The 19310-nt window shown below is 40.5% G+C and overlaps 1 protein-coding gene across 1 annotated transcript in view; it reads left to right on the top strand.

The window, feature by feature from the left end:
• ANXA3 (annexin A3) overlaps nt 1–19310 on the top strand; it is a 58774-nt gene that overhangs the window by 25834 nt on the left and 13630 nt on the right. The window contains exons 4-9 of the mRNA XM_003832279.5: nt 1625–1719; nt 4770–4883; nt 8857–8947; nt 14137–14216; nt 17964–18020; nt 18387–18480. Of these exons, the coding sequence (XP_003832327.2) occupies nt 1625–1719; nt 4770–4883; nt 8857–8947; nt 14137–14216; nt 17964–18020; nt 18387–18480 (531 nt within the window). The remainder of the gene's footprint in view (nt 1–1624; nt 1720–4769; nt 4884–8856; nt 8948–14136; nt 14217–17963; nt 18021–18386; nt 18481–19310) is intronic.

Below are 19310 nucleotides of genomic sequence, written 5' to 3'. Positions count from 1 at the left end.
CACCCAGAATGTGCTGAGTTTCAGATACTTGTGCAGTTGTGGTGGCCGGTGGTGTACTGACACAGATGCTGGGTACAATACACAGCACCAAATTGGTGCTCAGTCCCACAGAGCGCAAATACACTTTAATCTGATTCAGTATTTATTTAACTATGTGTAAGAATACAAAACCAAAGACACAGAAAGGCGGCATCTTTCATTGGGAGGCCCAGCAGCTAACCAAGTACACAGAAGCTTTTGCTTCATCATTGATGTAAGCTATGTACCACTGCCACGGAAGTGTGTAGATGAGGTCTGTGAGTGTCACCTTGACACAAAGAAGTTGAGCATTGAGTTCCAGGCGCTCTTTTATACCTCTCTAGTCATGCATGCTCTAGGCCTGCAAGACAATTCACAGCTTCCCAAACCAGGTATCATCGTGGGTTGGGAAATTAATTAGACACAACTTTCCACGTTTTTCTTACTACTGTAGTCACCAAGATAAGAATGACCTTGAGGTCATTCTTAGGCAGGCCAGCATCAGCTCTGGCCTGATGTTACCTTTTGCTTACAAACAATTCATTTTGTATATGGGTTTGAAATTTATGAGAGAGGCCGGGTACGGTGGCTTACCCCTGAAATCCCGGCACTTTGGAAGGCTGAGGCGGGTGGATCACCTGAGGTCAGGAGTTCGAGACCAGCCTGATCAACATGGTGAAACCCCATCTCTACTAAATTAAAAAAAAAATTAGCTGGGCATGATTGCACATGCCTGTAATCCCAGCTACTTGGGAGACTGAGGCAGGAGAATTGCTTGAACCCGGGAGGTGGTGGTTGCAGTGAGCCGAGATCGTGCCATTGCACTGCAGCCTGGGCAACGAGAGAGAGAGAAAGGGCGGGGGGGAGAGAGAGAGCGAGAGAGAGAGAGAGAGAGAGAGAGAGAGAGAAAGGGAGGGAGGGAGGGAGGGAAGGAGGGAGAGAGGGAGGAAGGGAGGGAGGGAGGAAAGAAGGAAGGGAGGGAGGGAGGGAGAGAGAGATGTGGAAGAAATGCATGAGAGAGATGTGGACCAAAGATAGAAATATATGTTTTGGGGTCAGAGATTTGGGTTCAACTTCTTGCTGGACCACTCAGCAGTTGTGTGACTTTGGCAAGGAAGATAAGTTCGTGTCTTCATCTTTAATACAGCGGGCCCCTGTGAATATTAACTATGGCAATGAATAAAAGGCTGTTTCATGCAGGGCAGATTTTCAATAAGTGTTGGTTCCTGTTTTCCAGAGGAAGAAATATTTTGATATCAAGTATGGGAGAGAGATAAAAGGCAATAAGACAGTAACCAAACCTCATAAAGGTAAAAAAGTCAAGTTCAAAAGTAGTAGGTTCTTTTGTCTGATGTACAGAAAGGAGTATTTAGACAATGATTGTTTCCTTCCCCCAAAACTATCCAAATAAAGTTAACTTTTTTTTCCAAAACGCAGGCAAACAAAATAAATAAAAAAATAAATAAATAAAATTCCAACCAGATAAGATGCTAGAAATTAAAATGCCTTACTCTCTGCATTTGTCTCAGGCCATTGATCATTTTGCTTTTGTTCAAGACAAATATTGAGCATAAATATTGAGTAAAATAACTTTTGTTTCATTTAGGAACCGATGAGAAAATGCTCATCAGCATTCTGACTGAGAGGTCAAATGCACAGCGGCAGCTGATTGTTAAGGAATATCAAGCAGCATATGGAAAGGTAAGGTCACGTTAACATGACAGGCAGTAAAGAGATCATTAATGTACCATGGTTGCTCCCACATGGTTATGCCCACAGTCTTCTGTTTCAGGCTGAATGTAATAGAAGATGCCCTGTGCATCCAGTCAGGAGCCTGGAATCTGAGTCGTGGTTTTGCCTTGAACTAGCTGACTGGCTTTGGGCATGTTACTTGGTTTTTCTGGGCCTCAGTTTCTTCACCTGTAGGATAAGGTTTGCCTTAGCCCAGTGGGTTCTAAACCAGAAGTGATTTTGCTCCCCAGGGGACATTTGGGATGAATGGAGACGTTCTGATGATCACAAACAGGATGGTGGGGGGTACTTCTAGCATGTAGTAGGCATAGGTCAGGGATGCTACAAGCATCTGAGAATGCGCAAGGCAGCCCTCCACAACAAAGAATTACTAGGGAAACTATCTGACTAATTCTGTCTTAGATAACCTTTTATTTCTCTTTTAATTTTAAAATATTTATGTAGTTATAGGTTTAATTCATTCAGCAAAGAAAATTTAGTAATTACCAGAAACTATATAAGAACAAGTAACTTTGGGAGGCTGAGGCGGGTGGATCACCTGAGATCAGGAGTTTGAGACCAGCCTGGCCAACATGGTGAAACCCCATTTCTACTAAAAATACTGAAATTAGCCTGGTGTGATGGCACATGCCTGTAATCCCAGCTACTCGGGAGGCTGAGGGCTGAGGCAGGAGAATTGCTTGAACCCGGGAGGCGGAGTCTTCAGTGAGCCGAGATTGATCCAGCCTGGAAACAGAGCAAGATTCCGTCTCAAAAAAAAAAAAAAAAAAAAGGAAAAAGTAAAAGTAAGACTTGGTCTTTGCTATACAGTTTATTTGTCCAATGTCTATTTCTGAGTACTAATCTGTGTTAGGAGATATCCTAGACATTGAAAATAGACTGGTATAAAAAGCACATCCTGCCTTCTTTCATGGAGCTAACATTCTATTAGAATATAATAAACAAATAAAAATAATTCAGATATGATAAGTGATATGAAAGAATTAAAATGGTTGATATGATAGACAGTGACTGGTGACTGGCTCCTGCAGATAGGGTGATGAAGGAATGTCAGTGAGGGGTTGTTACCTTACTCGCCACTAAGCCTAAACAATACTAGGGGTTCTGCCCTGCTTCATCAGATAGTATTTAAGGTACAGCAAATATAAAAGCCCTGAAGCAAAAAGAAACTGGGAATATATGAGAAATAAAGAATTCCAATATGGCAGGAATGTAGAAAGTGAAGGGGGCAGAAGAAAGAGATGAGGCTGGCGACAGGTTGAGAACATGCTAAGCCTTGGGTCTTGGTAGGGTTTAGATTTTATTCTAAGGGCTACAGGGAACCACTGGAGGTTTGTAAGCAGAGGAATAATATACTGCAGTTTTTATTTTTAAAGGATTATTTTGGCTGCTGTAGATAATGAACTGTGGAGGGAAAAGGTACAAACAGACCCAGCCAACTGTTGAGAGGGTCTAGTGTCCATCCACAGGCACCTCAGGAATTACCTCCTGGGAGTGTTCTCCAGGCCCCCAGGCTCCATTAAGACACCCTTTTCTGAGCTCCCTTTATCAGATAACATATTATATTGAAATATTATCTTTGAATATTTCTGTTTTACCCATGAGGGCAGAATGCCTTAGGATAAGGACTTTGTCTAACTTACCTTTAAAGGACTAGCACAGAGCAGGTGCCCAGAAAACATTTGTTGAATTGAATGAATTGCCTAGCTTCTGGGCAAGACAACACTTTCACATATAGAGAAGGTGAATGATCTATTGGCCTTTCAGTATTTCCAAAATATGGAAGAAAGATGGAGGTGGAGGGGAACAACCATTTCTCACAGTGGAATAGGATGAGAGCTGTGAAATAAGATTCAGCTGCAGTGGCTTGGATTGAGGACAGATGGTAGTGAAATTTACCATTTACAGAGGGAAAAAACACTGTGACAATTAAAGCAGAGTTGATAACACTGAATGCCATCCCATTTGTTTCAGCAGGAACATGCCACTACTGCACCCCCCAGGAGTGTGGTTGTGTCAATCTGTGCCCACAGCGTTTCAGCAGGCTCAGAGGCTACCAGCCTCTATTTCAGAGCTGAAAATAATCAGGAGCAGGAACAAACATTATTCAGTATTATGCCGTTGAATATTGAAAATAGAAACCCTGTTACCCCTCTTTAAGCAGGGGAGATGGACTGTACTTAGGTGTGAAAACAGTGCTCAAAACAATATCAATAGGTAATGTCTGTAAGAGGCTAAGTTCTAGTGTTCCATCGCCCTGTAGGATGACTATAGTTAACAATAATATAGTTTCAAATAGCTAGAAGGAGGATATTGAATATTCCTAAAATAAAAAATAGTTACATGTTTGAGATGATGGGTATGCAATTACCCTGATCTGATTACCATACATTATATGTATTGAAACATCACTATGTACCTTATGAATAAGTACAATTATTATTTGTCAGAAAAAATAAGTCTAATATATTGCCACACTTAGGGTTTTTTTTCTTTACTTGTTGCCAGAAAATTGCTTCTGCTGCCACCTAGTTCCACATTCTCACCAGAGACAAATGACCAGCCACTGTCCTCCCTTCCCCTTCCTCTTGGAGCTCTTTGGGAGTTACTGAGAGGCAAGACACCGAGGAATAGAGCACCTCCCACTGAAGCTGGGCGTGAATTTATAAGGGTTCCTCTTCCTCTTCCCTTACCCCAATCTAAGCATTGAAAGCATGGCGGATCTAGGAAATGCATTTGAATACAGTTCCTAACTGTGGCACTCATGGAATCCTCCCATTTGGCTCTCCTTCAAAAAACCTCTACAAAACAGAACAATTTGGGAGTAATTAGAAAATGCAGATTAATATTCGTAGAAATATTTTCAACACTTCTGTTTATTCCCTGTGGATGGACATGTTTTGTCTGATTTTGATACATATGTTCATCTTTCACTAGGTGACTTTAGAGAAAGAGAAAAAAAGTATTTCACATTTTTCCCCTTGGTTTTTTGATTTTAGGAGCTGAAAGATGACTTGAAAGGTGATCTCTCTGGCCACTTTGAGCATCTCATGGTGGCCCTAGTGACTCCACCAGCAGTCTTTGATGCAAAGCAGCTAAAGAAATCCATGAAGGTATGAGCCCCCCACAAGCCATTTCTGCCCAGGGTTTGACCAAGTCATCAAAAATAGTGACTTTCTTGCAGTGCACACTTGTGATGGGTGGACTTGGATGCCCTTTTAGTCTGTACTCTCCCAGTGGTAGAATGACTCTGAAATAGGCAACAGCTATAGAACCTTAAGCCCAAATGTTCCTGGGCTGGAAGAATTTTGTCATATCCTTTGTTTGACATGAAGAGTCAAGTTCTCTAATTTGTCATCGTTGAAAGTAAATAGCGCTATGATTAACCCCAACACTCAAGCTAAAAACCTAGCATTATCCTTGAGCCCTTGTTTTCTCTTACCCTTCCAAGCTCCCAAATCTATCAGCAAGTTCCTTAGTTTTACTTCAAAATCCATTATAAATATGTGCACTTCTCTCAAAATCCATTGCTACTGTTCTAGTCTGACGACCATCATCTCTTGACTGGTCCATATCAATAGGCTTCTAACTGGTCCCTTTGCCTCCATTTTTGCCCACCTCAAATTCATTCTACACAGAATAGCCAAAATCATTTTTATTAATTTATTTTAAAAATCAGATTATGCTACTTATCTGCATAAATTTCCAATGGCTTTGTACACTTAAAATCCAAGCTCCTTATCGTGACTTTCATCACCCAACGTAGTGCAGCTCCTGTCTAACTCTGTGACTTTTTAAAATTCTATTTATATCAGTCAGGGTTCCCTCAGAGAAGCAGAACCAATAGGCAGGAAATAGACATTAAAAGATTTATTGTAAGGCCAGGTGCTGTGGCTCTTGCCTGTAATCCCAATACTTTGGGAGGCCAAGGTAGGTAGATTGCTTGAGCTCAGGAGTTTGAAATCAGCCTGGGCAACTTGGAGAAACCCTGTCTCTACAAAAAATTTAAAAAAATTAGCTGTGCATAGTAGTGCATTCCTGTAGTCCCAGCTACTTCGGAGGCTATGGTGGGAGGATCACCTGAGCCCAGAAGGTCAAGGCTGCAGTGAGCTGTGATTGTGCCACTGCATTTCAGTCTGGGTGACAGTGAGACCCTGTCTCAAAACAACAACAACAAAAATTTATTGGAAAGAATTGGAGGCCATGGTGGGATTGCTTGAGCTCAGGAGTTCAAAACCAGCCTCAAACTGAGCAACATAGTGAGAACTTGTCTCTACAAAAAATTTTTAAAAAGTAGCCAGGCATGGTGGCTCATGCCTGTAGTCCCAGCTATTTGGGAGGCTGAGGTGGGAGAATCACTTAAGCCCAGCAGGTCTAGGCTGCAATGAGCCATGACCGTGCCACTGCACTCCAGCCTGGGACCCTGTCTCAAAAAAAAAAAAAAAAGAAGAAGAAGAAGAGGAAAGAAGAATTGGTTACATGATTATGGGACTGGTTAGGCAAGTTCAAAATCTGTAGAGCAGGCTGTCAGGAAAGGCAGGCTGGAACTCTTGGGCACAAGCTGAAGCTGCTGTCCACAGAAAGAATCTTCTTAACAGAAGCCTTGCCTCTGGTCTTAAGGCTTTTCAACTGATTGGATCAGGTCTGCCGAGAAAGGTAATCTCCCTTACTTAAAGTGAATCGATAATAAACTGAAATTATATCTACAAAATACCTTCACAGCAACACCTAGATTAGTGTTTGATTGAATAAGTGGCATTATAGCCTGGCCAAGTTGGCACATAAAACTGACCATCATACCCGCTCCTGCTCACCCATTAATGATGTAGCTACACTGGCCTTTTCTCTGCTCCTTGAACTTCATAAGCTTATTCTTGTTTTGAGATCTTTATACATGATGTTTCTTCCATCTGGAATGCTTTTCCTCCAGACATTTTCCATTAATTCACTCAAATATATTTTCTTAACTGCACTTATTACTGTCTAAAAGTATCTTGTCTATTTATTTGTTTTTGAGACAAGGTCTCGCTTCATTGCCCAGGCTCTAGTAAAGTGGTGCAATTATGGCCCACTGCAGCCTCAACCTCCCTGGCAAGCCTCCAACTTCAGCCTCCTGAGCAGCTGGGACTGCAGGCACACACCGTCACACCTGGCTAATTAAATTTTTTTTTTTTTATAGAGACAGGGTCTTGCTATGTCGCTCAGGCTGGTTTCAAACTCCTGAGTCAAGCAATCCTCCCGCCTTGGCCTCTCAAAGTACTGGAATTACAGGTGTAAGCCACTGCACCTGGCCTTTTCTATTTTTAAAATCCATTTGTTTATTATCTTTTTTCATCTAACTAAAAGGCAAACCTCCACCATGGCAGGGAACCTCATTGGTCTTGGCCTGTATCTTCTGTTCCTAGAGCAACTCCTGAAATGAAGTGGGTGCTCAACGTATTAATTAATAGGAAGGAGGAAAAAGAAGGGAGCCTAGATCTGAGGCATAAGCCGTATTCTGCCTTGCCATCAGGGAATGGAGTTATCTTCTTTTCTGTGGAGGACATATGGGCATCTGAGAAGCAGATGGCAAGATGGAATTTGATGTACAGGAGATTTATTATGAGAAACGCCTGTGAAGGATAAAGAGGCGAAGAGCAGGGTAGGTGGGGTGAACCTTCAGACTGCAGTGGAGGCCTGACCCCTGTGAGAGGAGAGAGGAGAGGAAGTAGGCTGAGATTAGGAAGAGCCTCAGTGCATAGTGAAGCTCCGAGAAAACCTTGGTAGGCTGTTGGGGAGCCCCTGAGCAAAGACTGCCCTTTGGAGGAGTTCTGTGTTGGGCGCAAGTCCAGTACCCCTGTTGTTTACAGTCATTGACTGACAGCCACCTGGAGAGGGCATGACCTCAGTGTGAACTCTGGTAGATCCAAAGGTGTGGCAGTTGGAGGCTGTTAGCTAACTGCGTTCTTTGCAGCTGATTCTCTTGAAGTGAAATCTGAGCATTGTTTCTCTATGGCTACCCAATGGGGAGGGTTTAGCAGGTGTAATTGTAAGGATTAGATTCACCAATAAGTATTAGAACAGTTTCTCTTTTACGTAAAAGAAATCCAGGCTGTGGTAGCACCACCATTATCAGAGACTCAGTCTCCTTCTATCTTGAGGCTTTGCCATCTTTAACTCATGGTTTTCACTTCCTGGCTAAAGATGGCAGCTCATGACTCAGCCATTATGTCTTCATTCCAGTCAAATCAAAAGAGTAAAGGACAAAGAAGGGTTCACTCCCTCACTCTAAGGATACTCCCTGAGCATGCATATGGTACTTCTGCATATATCCCATTGGTCACAGTTTAGTTACTGGACATATTTCACTGTAAAAGAAGATGAGAAACATAGCCTTTATATGGGTAGCTATGTACCAAGTTAAAAGTTGGGGGTTCCATTACTAAGCAAGAAAGACAAAAGAGATACTGTGGTAAACTAGGAATCTCTGCTACAGAGGGACAGAATTCAGTCTCTGTTCATATGCTGCACTGGCCTTATTCGATCAAGTCTTAGTGTATATGACTTTTCTTGGAGTCACAGTGTGATTCAGTGACCTTGATATAAACAGGACTGAGAGGTAATTAGTCCCCATGCCAGCCAGGCCCATGATGCACATTACTGAAGATTTGAAAAGCTCCCTGTATGAAGAGAATGATACATGCTGATAGACCCAGTACAGTGATGCAAGGATGAAATCATTCAAAAGTATTGTAGAGCCTTTTCTAAACATAGTGGAATGTTTGAATGTTGGTAGGGTTAATCCTGTTAGACTGTCACTTCTAATCTTGAATGACACAGGCTTTTTCTTTTATACTATTTCTTTCTAGAATTATTCCATTGATTTTTACACTAGAGTGAAAAATTTGATGTCACTTTATTCCAGATGATTTATGTTAATACTAAAATATATGGAAAAATAGAAAACTACTTTAGAGCAATAGAGAATCTTGTATTGATTTACTTAAAAGTGTCCTTTCATCTATATAAAACAAGATAATAAGACCAAAAGGCATGAGATTAAGTTATTTAAGTGTTCTAAAAATTAGATTTTCTTTTCCTTTTTAGGGCGCTGGAACAAACGAAGATGCCTTGATTGAAATCTTAACTACCAGGACAAGCAGGCAAATGAAGGAGATCTCTCAAGCCTATTATACAGGTGTCTTATTTTCTGCTTACCTTCACCACTGTTCACACTTATTTAGCCAATGTTGCTTTTCCTAGAATCCTCTCAATCTCTTCATGAGGCATTTTGAGAAGACAAGACTTACAGAAACGAGAATACATTCTAAAATCAGCTAAAGACTATGAGTTTCCAGGAAACATTGGAATATGATCTGACCTAGAGACTGCTACATAATAATAGCATTAATGCTTTACATTTATAATATTACAGCTGCAGTGGATTTTGCTCTCAGCAATCTCTCATTAATTGAATTAACCATTTTCATCAATGTAAGAGACTCAAATCGTATTTTATTTTTAGGCGTTAAAAATCACTCAGATTAGATCCACGATTTGGGGTGTGGGAAATTAGATTAATTTAGAGGATGTGTTGAGCATAAGGATTCAATAGAAGTAGCTAAAGACCTAATAGTCTGCTGGCTGTGTAAAATTAGAAAGACTCAGAAATGTAATTCTGACTGTAACTACCCAGGGTTAGTGTGACTTCACAGGTTAAGGTCACAGTCCCCACAAGACTACCTTCACCTCAGACACCAGCCCACAAGCTCAGGTGTTTTCAGGCTACACATGCTTTTAACCAACTGGCTACAAATTCAGGGTTCTCACTACCCTCTCAGGTTGAATAGCACACTAGAATGACACAGAACTCAAGAAAGTGCTGTGTTCACAAATGCGATATTATCATAAAGGAAACAAATCAGGGCCAATCAAATGTGGAGACTGCATGTGGAGATATTTGGAAGGGTCCAGTGGAAGCTTCCACTCTCCTGACCATTGATATATCATTACCAACCAGCAAGCTCACTTGATTATTGGTAGCCTTAGTTTTTATTGGGGTTTCGTTATATAAGCATGATTGGTTGAACCATTGTTCATGTGATTGAACCAGTCCCCCTGCACTCCCCAGAGGTCAGGCTGATATTGTGGCTCAAAGCCTCAACCTTTTAATCATATGGTTGATCTTTCTGATGTGACCAGCCTTTATTCTGGGTCATATTGTTAGCATAACTGAGCTGTAGTCCAAGAGACCAACCATGAATAACAAAGACACACCTATGACTTGGGAAATCCAAAGGATTTAGAGTTTACCTCCCAGGAATCAGGAATAAGACCAGCCTAATTCTTTACTATTCAATGGCCCCATAGAACCCTCTCCAAGTACTTTAAGGGAGCCGCAGTTTCTCTGTTTGTGTCTCACAGAGGTCAGTTGTGTCATAGGAGCTTTTGCAGTGGGAGAGGTCCAAAGAAGGAGTACATATTGGTCCTCATGTAGGTGTTAAAGAGGATGCTTTGGGAGATTCTTGTTAGAAGGTAAATACCTCAATGACAGGTGACTATTTTGTTATTGATGTACTAATTGGGTTCTAATCAGAAAAACAGAAACAGCACTAGGTATTTTGACAGATAGAATGTAATATAAAGAACTGCTTAAAGGGCGGGGCACGGTGACTCATGCCTGTAATCATAGCACTTTGGGAGGCTGAGGTCGGCGGATCACAAGGTCAGGAGTTCGAGACCAGCCTGGCCAATATGGTGAAATCCCATCTCTACTAAAAAATACAAAAAAAGTTAGATAGGCATGGTGGCGTGCACCTGTAGTCCCAGCTACTCAGGAGGCTGAGGCAGGAGAATTGCTTGAACCCAGGACGCAGAGGTTACAGTGAGCCGAGATGGTGCCACTGCACTCCAGCCTGGGCAACAGAATGAGATTCCATCTCAAAAGAATTGCTTAAGCTGGGCACAGTGGCTCATGCCTGTAATCCTGGCATTTTGGGAGGCTGAGGTGGGCAGATTGCGTGAGCCAAGGAGTTTAAGACCAGCCCAGGCAACATGACAAAACCCCATCTCTATAAAAAATACCAAAAATTAGCCAGGTGTGGTGGTGCACGCCTATAGTCCCAGCTCCTCAGGAGGCTCAAGTGGGAGGATCACTTGAGTCTAAGAGATTGAGGCCACAGTAAGCCTTGATCATGCCACTGCACTCCAGCCTGCGTGACAGAGTGAGACCTTGTCTTGGAAAAAAAAAAAAAAAAGAATTGCTAAACACCTTTCAGAGGACTGAAAAAGCAAAAAGGGAACAAAAGGATTCATGCAGGGTATAACCCCCCAGACCTGAGACAACAAAGGAAAGAGGTTGAGGCTGTCAGAAACTGGAAGCTAGAATGAGGGACGTACCTGGCTGATGTTGGGACCTCAGAGGCTCAGAGCAGAGGCTTAAGGAGCAGGAGTTCAGATCTCTGAAAAGAGGGCTCCATCTGGCTGGAGCCAGTACCTACATGGGGGTCAAAGTGACTTTTTCTAGGAAACTGGAGCCAGTTGCTGCTGTCGGGGTGAACAGCCTTCCCTGGGTTGACACTGACATGACTAGCCATCAGATAGCTTGCACTTCTTTCCACCTCCTGCCTTCCAGTCCCCTCTACTCCCCAGTACTGGTGGAACCTAATAGGGAGCGGGTACAGACAGAAGTAGGCAAGAGAAGTGCTTAATCATTAATGCACAAAAGAGTATGTTTTAGGTGTTTAAAATATTTCAGTTCAACAAGGTTTACATATTTCACAAAACCCATCAGAGCCAGGCACTGTTTCCCAAGTTGGCTTGGTATTTTCTGGTGTTTCTTAGAAGAGCCACTGCTCCCCAAGTGGACCTGCCCTGTGACAGATCCCTGGAGCCCAGCATTTAGGTACAAACAGTTCCAGGATGTGAGCTTTATGAGGATGAGGATTTTTGTCTATGTTGTTCACTGCTGTATCCTCAGTTCTAAGAACGGTGGGGCAGATAAGTGCAAATATTTATTAAATGAGTGTCCTCAAAATTGAGGTTAAGGTCTTAAGAGCCAAGTGAAACTTTTACCATTCAGGATAGTGTTGTGCAGATATGACAGACGATAACAGCACAAAGTTACCAGAGCCTCAATTTCTATGTGAGTAATGCTCTCTGAGGCTACAAGGGATACAACTGCATCAAGGTTACCTTGGTTACTAGAGATTAATGATACACAAGAAGATCAAGAAGGAAATTGTCTCAATCATGCATAGCCAAGCTTTACAGAGATTCAAGTCACAGCACTACCCAAGGGACCCAGTTATGTTGTCACTCTCTCGGCAGCAGGCATCCATTGCTCCCCGTGCTAATGTTTTCCATGACAGTAACTGCTCCTCTTCCTTTTTGTTTCTAATGTTCTTGACACCAGCAAGTAACATCCCCTCCCCTACCACATGGTGTTTGTCTACCCAAGGCTTATAAATATTTGTGCATAGCTTTTGGTTATTCTTGGCTACTGTTTTCTTCATTATTTCCAGGAGTCTTTTCTGTTCTTTGTTATTCTATTGTCTTTGTCTCCTTTTCTGTGTCACTCGCTCCCTAAGAGAGAAGATACAATGGGTTCAGGAAGTCACTATCATGTTGACCCTCATAAAGGGACCAGGTGTCTTCTACAGCTTATCCAGTACAGTGGCACAATAGAGTCTAAATAAAGAGAGATCTAAATTCTTAACTTTTTTTGGTATTCTAAAGTCAATGGTGTGTGAGAGAACACTGAAACAGGGATCAGGGACTCAAAGTTCTAGTCCAGGCACCTGTACTATTAAAATATTCTATTTAATTTTATACTCTACTGTGCCTCAAAATGGATAAAGTAGTTGTCAACTTAGGTTGAAATAATTTTTTACTCTAATATCCCACAAAATATTTGAAGGAAAGGGAGAGGCTGTGTGAAATGACTTATAAAGTCTCATCTAAATAATTCCAAAATTACAAAATACTTCCCCAAGTTCTAACAAATGGGATCTTCATTCTTTTACTTGATATTTTCAGATTTAAAGTTTTTTATCTAACTAGAATGAAGGATAGGTGTAACAATATCACAACCATTAGGTTTAATGATGCCTACTAAATATTATTATTTAGAAAAATAACACATTTTTGGTGGATTTTGCTTATATGAATTGCTTTGAAAAATTACAGATTTCATAGAAAAGAGACTTACTAAAATCATGCTGAAGAAGTTTCCATCTCAGCGCAGTTCTTGCTATTGGATAATCTCATATCTCTTTCTATAATTGTCTTTCATTGATTTAAATAGATGAGAATTCTCATGGCTAGTATGGCTAATTTATAGAATTCTTGAGAATGGTGCAGACAGAGTTCAGATAGCCACATGGTGTCACCTACAACAAGGGGTATAGTGGCTCCAAGAGAATCACCACCCCATGGATGGGGCAGACAGAGATTTAAGACTGATGGGCACTGCACATCACAGGCCATGCAAAAGGGGCTACAACTAGTCAGTACTAAAATATATGAACACACAGTTGGCATTTGTAAAGGGAAATGGCATGTTTTGGGTAGCTTTCTTACTTTTGGGAGATACAAAAAAATATGGTTTAATTATATTCATTAAGATTAGGGTTAGATTCGATAAAACAGAAAAATTACAGTGGCTTACAAAAGGTAGAAGTTTATTTTTATCATATGTAGAAGTCTAGACATTGGCAATTCTAGGTCTAGTATGACAGCTACTCAAAGCTTTTAGGAACTCAGGCTTCTTCTTGATTACTTTTATGCCATCACTAAGAAGTGGTCCTTATCTTCATAGTCCAAGATGGCTGCCCAAGATGCAGATATCAGTTCACATGTAAGGCAGTCGGATGGAGGAAGGACTAAGATGAACATGGCCCCATCCCTTTAAGGAGATTTGTCTGCCTTCATTTCATTGTGAATAACTAAGTTATAGAACTGTACTAGCTAAGAGGAAAGCTGAGAAAGTAGTTTTTAAGCCGTGTACATTATATCTTGCTTAAGGTTAGGGTTCTCTTAGTAAGGAAGATGGCCAGAATGGAAATTGAAAGGCAAACTAGTAGCACATCCACCCCAGCTTTTCCGCTATGCATCCCTTAGTGCCATTGTCAGATGAAATAAACCAAGATTTGCTCCAGAATGACAACTCTTTCTATTCTTTTGCATCTACCACAACACAGTGCAGTAAGAGTTACAAGAAGAATGTACCATCTCACAACAGAAAAGCATGAAGAAATTAAATAAAAGGGCAAGATTTATCTTATCACATACCCATTCTTTGCTAGTGTTGGCATTTAAACTTTTCTCTGTTTTATAATCGTATTTTTCAGTTTGTCAAGGCTTAATTTCATTCTGATTTGGTTTCAGTATACAAGAAGAGTCTTGGACATGACATTAGTTCCGAAACATCTGGTGACTTCCGGAAAGCTCTGTTGACTTTGGCAGATGTAAGGTTTTATTTTTTATTTTTTAACTCCCCAGTAAGCTGCATGCTCAATAACAATTTTTAGGGAGTTTAAAAATAACCAAAATGAGACAATGAGTTCACAATTTTCCTTATGAAATGGTTTGTTCATTTTACATTTTCATTGCCACCAAGCAATATAATGTTTAACCAAGATCATAAAAGCATACATAATGATGTAACAACAAAGAAAACTTATTTGAGTCAGTAAGTGGAGGTGTTTTGGTCAGGTTTCACAATTTTGACATTAGAAGACATTCTGATACATCATCTGACATACAATATTTATTTCCATTATAAGTGTCTCCATTTTAAAGAACAGGTTTATTTTCTTCTGGACTCCGAAGAATAAATATTTCTTTTGTTAGCTTCTAAATTTAAATAGGAAGCATGATACAGAAGAATGATCTTTAGAGATGGGAATTAAATTGAGTATCAGTCTCAGGATTAAAAAAAAGAAAATGATTGCTGCAGTTTCAGCCTTGCCACCTTGGAAAAGCTGCCAAACTATTAATCATCATGTGACCTAATGAGGCCACACCTTGCTTTCTCTTTTTAGAAGGCTTATGACTTTTATCATAAAGATGGTAAGGTCAAGGATGAGGTGTATTCACAGCTGTGTGTAAGACAGAACGTGATTTAAACCATAGCTCACCAATTTTCTTTCAGCTGATTTACATAGCACCTAAATGTGAGAAAATCCCAACAACTGTCTCAGCCTCATGGTTGAAACAGCACCTGTCAAAGTGAGGCATTATGCCATTAGGAAGCGATTTATCTAAATTATGGTTTCAGTTACTTTAAATGTGAAAACCTTATGAAGGTTGAACCCACAACACCAAATTTATGAAGCATTGCTGCAAACATACGCTCTCAGAGGTATATATTCCTAAGTGCACATCTGTTTGTGTATGGACATGAATGCACCCACCCACAGGAGGCAGTATAGAGTAGGGCTCTAGGACAGGGTTCTAGAATCAAACAGGGCTGGAATCTCATGCTGCCAACTAGCTTTGTATATTTGGACAAGTTCTTTAAGTCTTAAAGCATTCATTTTCATATCTGTAAAACTAAAATACTAACAATAACAAGTACTCATAGGGTGTTATGAAGATTAAGAGAAAGAGAGAGTATGTGACGTACTTAGTGATCAACACAGGGTGGTAGTGGTTAGTATTATATTAAGACCGATGATAATCAGCATTTATATCATTGGAGCAGAGCGTAAGTGAAAGAGAACAAGAAGAAAGCAAACAGCAGCAGGGTATCAGCAGCACAGAAAAGAAACCAGGCAAAAATCAGACAGTCATACAAGGACCTAATGTTTAAAAATAGGAACAAATTCATTTTAAACTATTGTAGCTAAATGTTTCATTCACCTATAATTTGCCAAATAATTCAGGCAATCCCGTGTTTTGGTTTTGTCTCCTGTCTTTCCATAATGTGCTTAAGTATTTGTACATGAACACACATACCACACACACACACACACACACACACCACTTAAACCATAGAGCCTTTAATATCACAGTTGGTTTGGGGATCTTTGAGGACTTTTTTTTTTTTTCTTTTTTGAGACAGAGTCTCACTCTGTCATCCAGACTGGAGTGCTGTGGCGCGATCTCGGCTCACTGCAACCTCTGCCTCCCAGGTTCAAGCAATTCTCCTGCCTCAGCCTCCCTAGCAGCTGGGATTACAGGCACACGCCACCACACCCGGCTAATTTTTGTATTTTAGTAGAGACAGGGTTTCACCATGTTGGCCAGGATGGTCTCAAACTCCTGACCTCAATCAATCCACCCGCCTCAGCCTCCCAAAGTGCTGGGATTACAGGTGTGAGCCACTGTGCCCCGCCTTTGAGTTTGTTTTTTTTTTTTTTAATAAACTTTACTTTTTAGACCAGCTTCAGATTTATGGAAAAATTGAGCAGAAAGTACAGAGAGCTCCCATATGACCCTCTTCTACTCTCTCCTTTCTATTATTATTATTATTATTATTATTTTGAGACAGGATCTGGCTCTGTTGCCCAGGCTTGAGAACTATGGTGTGATCTTAGCTCACTGTAGTCTCGACCTCCTGGGCCCAAGCAGACCTCCCACTTCAGCCTCCTGAGTAACTGGGACCACAGGTGTACACCACCACACTCGGCTAATTTTTTTTTTTTTTTTTTAGAGAGAGAGAAGGTCTCACTCTTGCATTAATTAGTATGTGTATTTATTACAATTGGTGAATGAATATTGATACATTATTATTAACTGAAGTTTATAGTTTACATTAGGGTTCACTCTTTCTGTGATATAGTTCTATGGATTTTAATAAATGTATAATGTCATATGTCTATCATTATAGTATGATAGAGTAGTTTCACTGTCCTAAAAATCCTCTGTGCTCTGCCAGTTCATACCTTCCTCCCCACCAACTACTGATCTTCTTACTGTCTCTATAGTTTTGCCATCTCTAGAATGTCCTATAGTTGGAATCATACAGTACGTAGCCATTTCAGGCTGGCTTCTTTCATTTAGCTATATGCCTTTAAGGTTCCTCTATGTCTTTTCATGGCTTGATAGCTCATTTCTTTTTAGTACTGAGTAGTATTCCATTGTATAGAATATTTATTTTACCTGCTGAAAGGCATCTTCTTTGCTTCCAAGTTTTGGCAATTATAAATAAAACTTCTGTAAACATTCATGTGCAGATTTTTGTATGGACATGTTTTCAACTCCTTTAGTTAAATAGCGAGGGGTGCAATTGCTTGATTATATAGTAAGAGATATTTAGCTTTATTAAAAAACTGCAGAACTGTCTTCCAAAGTGACTGTACCATTTTGCTTTCATATCAGCAGTGAATGAGAGTTCCTGTTGCTCCACATTCTCACCAGTATTTGGTGTTGTCAGTGTTTTGGATTTGAGCCCTTCTAATAGGTTGTGTAGTGGCATCTTATTGTTTTAATTTGTAATTATCTAATGACATATAATGTTGAGAATCTTTTCATGTGCCATCTGTGCGTCTTCTTTGGTGAGATGTCTGTTGAGATCTTTCAACCATTTTTAAATTGGGTTGTTATTTTCATATTGAGTTTTAAGAGTTCTTTATGTATTTTGGATACAAGTTCTTTATCAGATACATGTTACAAATATGTTCTCCCAGTTTGTACCTTGTCTTTTCTTCCACATAAGACCTCTGTGTTGGGTTGGGCACAGTGGCCCACACTTGTATTCCCAGAGATTCAGGAGGCTGAGGTGGGAGGACAGCTTGAGGCCAGGAGTTTGAGACCAGCCTGGGCAACATAGCGAGATCCCATCTCTAAAAAAAAATTTTAAATTAGCTGTGTGTGGTGGTGTGCACCTGTAGTCATATTAGCTATTCAGGATGCTGAAGCAGGAAGATAGCTTGAGCCTTGGAGTTCAAGGTTATAGTGAGCTATGACTGCAGCACTACACTCTGGCCTGGCCAACAGAGAGTGAGACCCTGTCTCTAAATATATATATATATATATATATATATGAATTTTCGGAGGAGGGAACTGAGGCCCCCAAAATTGTGTGATTTGCTAAAAATTTCATGACTAGTCAACGGCAGAACCAGAACTGGAGCCCTGAGTACATGATTTTTCTGTGCAACCTGTCCTGCCTTAAAGAAAAACCACTAAGATCCCCTGCTGGTTGAAGTACTATGTGTTAGAATCTTCTATCTTTAAAGGATGGCCCTTGTTTTCGTCCTCCTGTTTAGGGCAGAAGAGATGAAAGTCTGAAAGTGGATGAGCATCTGGCCAAAAAAGATGCCCAGGTCAGTAACAAAGCGGGAAAACATTTCCTTTACCTATTCTCCTATGTGGCTGCCTTTGCATTTATGTGAAAAGGGAGAAAAATAGCAGCAACAGGGGCTTTTCTTTTTCTTTTTTCTTTTTTTTTTCCTGTTTGAAAGAGAAGCCTGAAGCTTGGGGATCTGAACCCTAACTTTTTGCCTGCCCCAGTGGTAGTTATCATTCTCCTTGGCTCCTGCCAGCCCCATTTTTGATTTCTAGTCTCCTGAAAGTGAGAGATTTAGATAATAGATGATGGCACTGACCTCTGAAATACAACTCCGATTCTTCTCATGTCACCTCTCAAAAAGAAAATAATTGTGTCTCTAATATCATTCTCTTGTGAATAGATTCTCTATAAAGCTGGTGAGAACAGATGGGGCACGGATGAAGACAAATTCACTGAGATCCTGTGTTTAAGGAGCTTTCCTCAACTAAAACTAAGTACAAACTCACATTACAATCCTTTGTGTTGTATGTTGTTTTTACAAATGTTTTTGCATTTAGTATACAAAGATCTAGAAAAACGAAGTTTAAAATTGCAAAGTCTGTTCCTATTTATTCACACACTTCAGGAAACAAAATGGGAAAGCTGTATTGTAACTCAAGGAAGTACTGACACTACACTTTTGTTTTTCCATAGAGGCTGAGTAGATTACCTAGTGAGTACCAGGTGATAGATGGGGGAGGGAGGTGGCAGGAAGAAGAAAAGAGGCCACCCTCTAGGGTGAGAGTAGAAGGGCTTCTTCCTGTGGAATGGAGAAGCCCAACTGCTTCCACTCCACCTAACAGTTCTCCCTAGTTAGCCACTTCCAGAAAAGCCAGACACTGCAGGTGAGTCTCTATTGACACATCAATACTGATTAACCTTTAGCTATTTCTGATATGAAGGTAAGTGGTAGAATGGATCAACTCTTATCATCAGACCAGCTATTACATGGAATTGTGGGCACCCGCCCTCTCGCTCATGGCATCTCCTAGAACTGTTCTGGAAGCAACAACACCTAGAAAACTAAACCTCCATTTACTGTGAACATCTTCTGACTGTGGCTTCCAGATGCTAGTTTACAGAACAACCACACAGCAAGACCAAGCTTATGCTGAGTTGACGGAACAATGAGTAAACATAAGGATATTACTGTGACTTTGAAATTCTGAAATTGTTCTTTCTTAACTTTTGCATTAAAATCACATTTATTTTATAAAATAATGACAACAGTATGTGATAGTTGCTTTATTCATGTCTTTGTTTGAAAAACAAAAACCAGATAACC

The sequence above is a fragment of the Pan paniscus genome, chromosome 3 (genome assembly GCF_029289425.2).
Source record: "Pan paniscus chromosome 3, NHGRI_mPanPan1-v2.0_pri, whole genome shotgun sequence".
In the NCBI taxonomy this organism is placed as follows: domain Eukaryota; kingdom Metazoa; phylum Chordata; class Mammalia; order Primates; family Hominidae; genus Pan; species Pan paniscus.
This window is presented reverse-complemented; position numbering and strand designations above follow the sequence as displayed.